Source organism: Tiliqua scincoides, chromosome 5 (assembly GCF_035046505.1).
Source record: "Tiliqua scincoides isolate rTilSci1 chromosome 5, rTilSci1.hap2, whole genome shotgun sequence".
In the NCBI taxonomy this organism is placed as follows: domain Eukaryota; kingdom Metazoa; phylum Chordata; class Lepidosauria; order Squamata; family Scincidae; genus Tiliqua; species Tiliqua scincoides.
Genome location: NC_089825.1, coordinates 105666718 through 105670847, shown reverse-complemented (window position 1 = coordinate 105670847; position 4130 = coordinate 105666718). Strand labels below are relative to the sequence as shown.

At 41.4% G+C, this 4130-nt stretch overlaps 1 protein-coding gene across 1 annotated transcript; it reads right to left on the bottom strand.

Annotated features, from left to right (window-relative positions):
• Nucleotides 1–858: 858 nt before the first annotated feature.
• Nucleotides 859–1785, bottom strand: LOC136652917 (olfactory receptor 14A16-like). Its single transcript, XM_066629839.1, has one exon. It carries the CDS (start codon nucleotides 1783–1785, stop codon nucleotides 859–861), a length of 927 nt encoding a protein of 308 aa, XP_066485936.1.
• Nucleotides 1786–4130: the final 2345 nt, after the last annotated feature.

The window sequence follows — 4130 nt, the reverse complement described above, 5'->3', positions numbered from 1 at the left end:
ATGTCATTTTTCAAAAAAAAAAACATGATGTACAGAATGTCTAGGGCTTATAATGGTAGAATGCTGATTTTTCACCTTAAATATAGACATAAATCGATGGGGGGAGGGGAGTAATAGGAACCCTGCTAAGTGGACAAAGAAGCATCTTTTAAAGTAGTGTCCTCTTATAGTTAGCCTGGGGAGCAACTCTCCCAGTTCACACCACCATGGTTTTTGCTGATGTCTCTTCTGCTTCTTTTTTACATACATACATGTACCTGGCTACTTCACTGGTGTTTCCCCATCCCGTGTGAAAGTGACATGAACTGGACAAGGAAAGGGAGGCCCTGGTATATTCCCGGGCTAATATTAATATTCACTAATATTAAAAAATATTAATTTGCCTGATGATGTCACTTCCATCATGACATCACTTCTGGTGAGTCTTGGACAGTCTGTCATTCTAAAAAGTGGGTCCCAAAAGTTTGAGGACTGCTGCAATAAGGTGTTAGTAAGTTGACAGGGGTGTGTGTGTGTGTGTGTGTGTGTGACTCTAGGAGTTTTCAAAATCACTAAAATCACAGTTTGGAGGAATAATACCATCATGCTATATATCAATCAATGCGTAATTTCATGCAGAACGTGTTCTATCTTTGTTCTATCAAAAGGTACAGCCAAAAAACCAGTGGGGGCGGAGTGATGGTACATCACCATGCCCACCACCTGGGGTATTGCCCCGCCCACTGCATGGGGGGTTGACACGCTCGCATCCCGCATCGGGTGACGTGAACCCTAGTGACACCATGGAGTTGTGTCCCTTCCTGACAATGAAGAATACACAGAATTCAGAAATGCAACAGAATATGGGAGACTTTATTTTTAGATGTTCTTGTTTAAACCCAACAGTCTTTGCAAAGAATTTTTAATTTCCTTGTTTCTCAAGCTGTAGATCAGTGGATTCAGCATGGGTGGAACAACAGAATATATGAGAGTGATGGCTATATCCAGGTGTGATGGGTTGTCAGGGGAGGGTCTCAGGTAAGCAAAAGATGAAGTACACACAAATGTGGAAGCAACAATGAGGTGGGGAAGGCAAGTTGAGAGGGCCTTTCTCCTGCCTTGCACAGAACGGATTTTTTGCACCGCAGTGAAGATATGCACATAAGTTACAATAATGAAAATTAAGCAGCATGAACCAATGAAAGCACTGAACCCAATAACTCCTATTTCAATTAGGTATAAGTCAGTAGAGGCAAGCTTAAGTAATTGTGGGATTTCACAGAAGAACTGCTTGACAATGTTGGAGCAGAAAGGGCTTGCAAAAGTGCCACAGGTGTGCAGCACTGAATACAGAAAAACAGTCATCCATATGATAGCAATCATTTGCTTACAGGCTCCCCTGTTCATGATCATTTCATATTCCAGTGGGTTGCAAATTGCAACGTACCGATCATATGCCATGACTGTGAGAATTGCGAAATCAGATGATAAAAAGAAGATAAAGAAGAGGACTTGAGCAACACATCCAGAGTAAGAGATGTGCCTGGTGTTCATGAGGGAATTGACCAAGGATTTGGGGATAAAGACTGAAACATGACCAACATCTTGTATGGCCAAGTTCATTAAAAAGAAGTACATGGGGCTGTGCAGGTGATGGTCAAGAGCTATTGCAGCGATGATGAAAAGGTTCCCTGAGACAATCCCCAAATACAACAGCAGGAAGGTCACAAAATAGAGAATCTGAAATTCCTGGAGGTCTGAGAATGGCAGGAGCAGGAACCCAGAAAGTGAAGTTTTGTTGAGCATTTCACACTCAGTCTGCTGCATCCTCTAGAGGAAAGAAATGTAAACTGTCATTAATTCCATGCTGATTTAGTATGAAATGTATGATAAAAATGAGGATGGTTTTTAGTCTCTTCACTTATTTTCTAGAAGACTTTAAAGCTCCAGTTCATTGTTGATGCTAGATTGCTTGGTCCTGTACTAGTTGCTCCCTGACGGTGCCTTGCCAGCCATACCAAGGGTTAAGGAAGCACCATAGACAGGTGTGGCTTTTGAAGGTGTAGGTCCTCAGCCAGCCCCCAACTAGATGCCACCCACTTTTGCATATTTGCAGAGGAAAGTTCTTTATTCTCTTGAGTATTTAAAGCTCAGGAAAACAGACCTTGCAAGTACAGGAGAGAATGTGTAGGCTGTCTTCCTTATTTGGTTATGAGCTTCAGATTTTTGCAGCCATCAAGAAGGATCTATCCCCTCCACCTTTTTTTTTTACGTTCCATTAAACCTCAACAACACACAACCCTTATGGAAATTAATGCATATTCATCCATGGTTTTTCTTTGATTTTCATAAGCAGTCTCTAAAAAAGACCTGATTAAAGAAACAACAACACAGAGAGAAAAAAGTGTGATGTCTAAAGTGATATTATAATATATATCTGAAAAAAAAGAATTGCTTGAAGATTGATAGGTGAATAAAATGCCTGAAGATCTGAGGCTGCCAGTTCGGAACAACTGGAAGTACCCAAGAACTGAGGACACGCTGATATACTGATGAGCTGACCCTTGGTGGCAGAGAGGAGTTGCCGTCAAGTGGAGCGTGGGAGGCGAAGGGCCAAAAAGAGGCCAGACCGGGAAGGAATCCAGCTGGAACAAGGAGTTCTATGAAAGACTAGAACTATTCAATTGTAAGGTTTAGAACAGCCTGCCTATGTAAACCGCCTTGGATAAAAGTCTGAGGAGAAATCTGATGACCAAAGAAAGGCGGTATATAAATAAATAAATAAATAAATAAATAAATAAATAAATAAATAAATAAAATAATATATTTTATGTTAAGAAAAGGAAAGTAAGTAATACCAGAAATCAGGCTTAAATCATTTTTGTCCAACATTGCATAGACACAACTGAGATCAAATGTGTATACCTCTGGGCTGGGCAAAAATGGGTTAAAGGATAAAAGAGCATCTTATGAAAATTAATCCTTGGGAAAGAGATCTATCATTGTTGTCCCACATAGGCTACATATTCCATACTGTAATTGGGGCTAGTCAGTGTCTAACCCCAGTTTCTGTTGGCATATCAATAAATTTGACCCACACTTTTCCACTCATTGCACACATAGGACTTCTTTGCAAATGTCTTGTATGGAAAATCAGGGATGCCTTTTAATCAGGGATGACCTTTTAGTAGCTCTACCCCCTTACTACTTTTTCTGCAGTTGAGGCAGAGAGGTTTCTTCAGCATTGCAGGAAGACAGATAGTCTGATTTATGAACAATACTTGAAGGTAAAGGAAGCTTATCCCACATTTTCTGCCTAATATAGTGCAAGTAGACCAGAGTAGACCCATTGGGGCCACTGCAACTCTCCCCAGGGTAAGGGGAAAAGTTTCCCCTTGCCTTGAGTCAAATCTCAGCCAGCCCGAAGCTTGCACTGGATATAGCGCAGGCCTCCCGGTCTGCTTGTTCCAGCACAAGTTGAGATTGAACTGTTAATCTGTCCTATTGAAACTCACCGAGGCTTAAGATGAAGTCGAATCTTTCGAGAAAGATGGGCTACCCCACAATGGCACCTTCTTCCTTCAAGAAGAGGAGGAAAGCAAAGAGGAAGCACAAAAAAATAAGACAGCAAAGGGAAAAGTGTAGACCAAGCCTGAACAATTCATGACACCTCAAAAAGAATGCAGTACACATCAGCCATGCAGCTTTCTGAAAGGCCTGACACCCTGAACTTGTCAGGATGTCACCCAAGTACTGTGACTTTCCATAGGGTTCAATAAACCTGGGTTTGCTAACCAGCTGAAATGGCAAAAACAAACTTGTTTTTCCAGCACGAAAAATTCCAGAACCCATAACTGATGGGTTGCATTCTGTTTGCTGCATCATGGTTTGCCCAGGCTTGGTCTACCCTCTCTTCCGGACATGCAGAGCCATGCCTGCTGTAGATAGGTAAATAGTGATGCTCAGGCGTCACTACAATGAAACATGTGCAAATTACTTACTATTTTTCTTCACAGATATTTCCGTTTCTAGAAGCTCTTCCTTTTATCAACCACATAAAAGAGCATGGGGTCGGCATCCACCCACCAGTGAAGAATTATGGAAAAATCCAGTTCTTTTGATTGTGAGACTGCAAAGACATCTGTCTACTT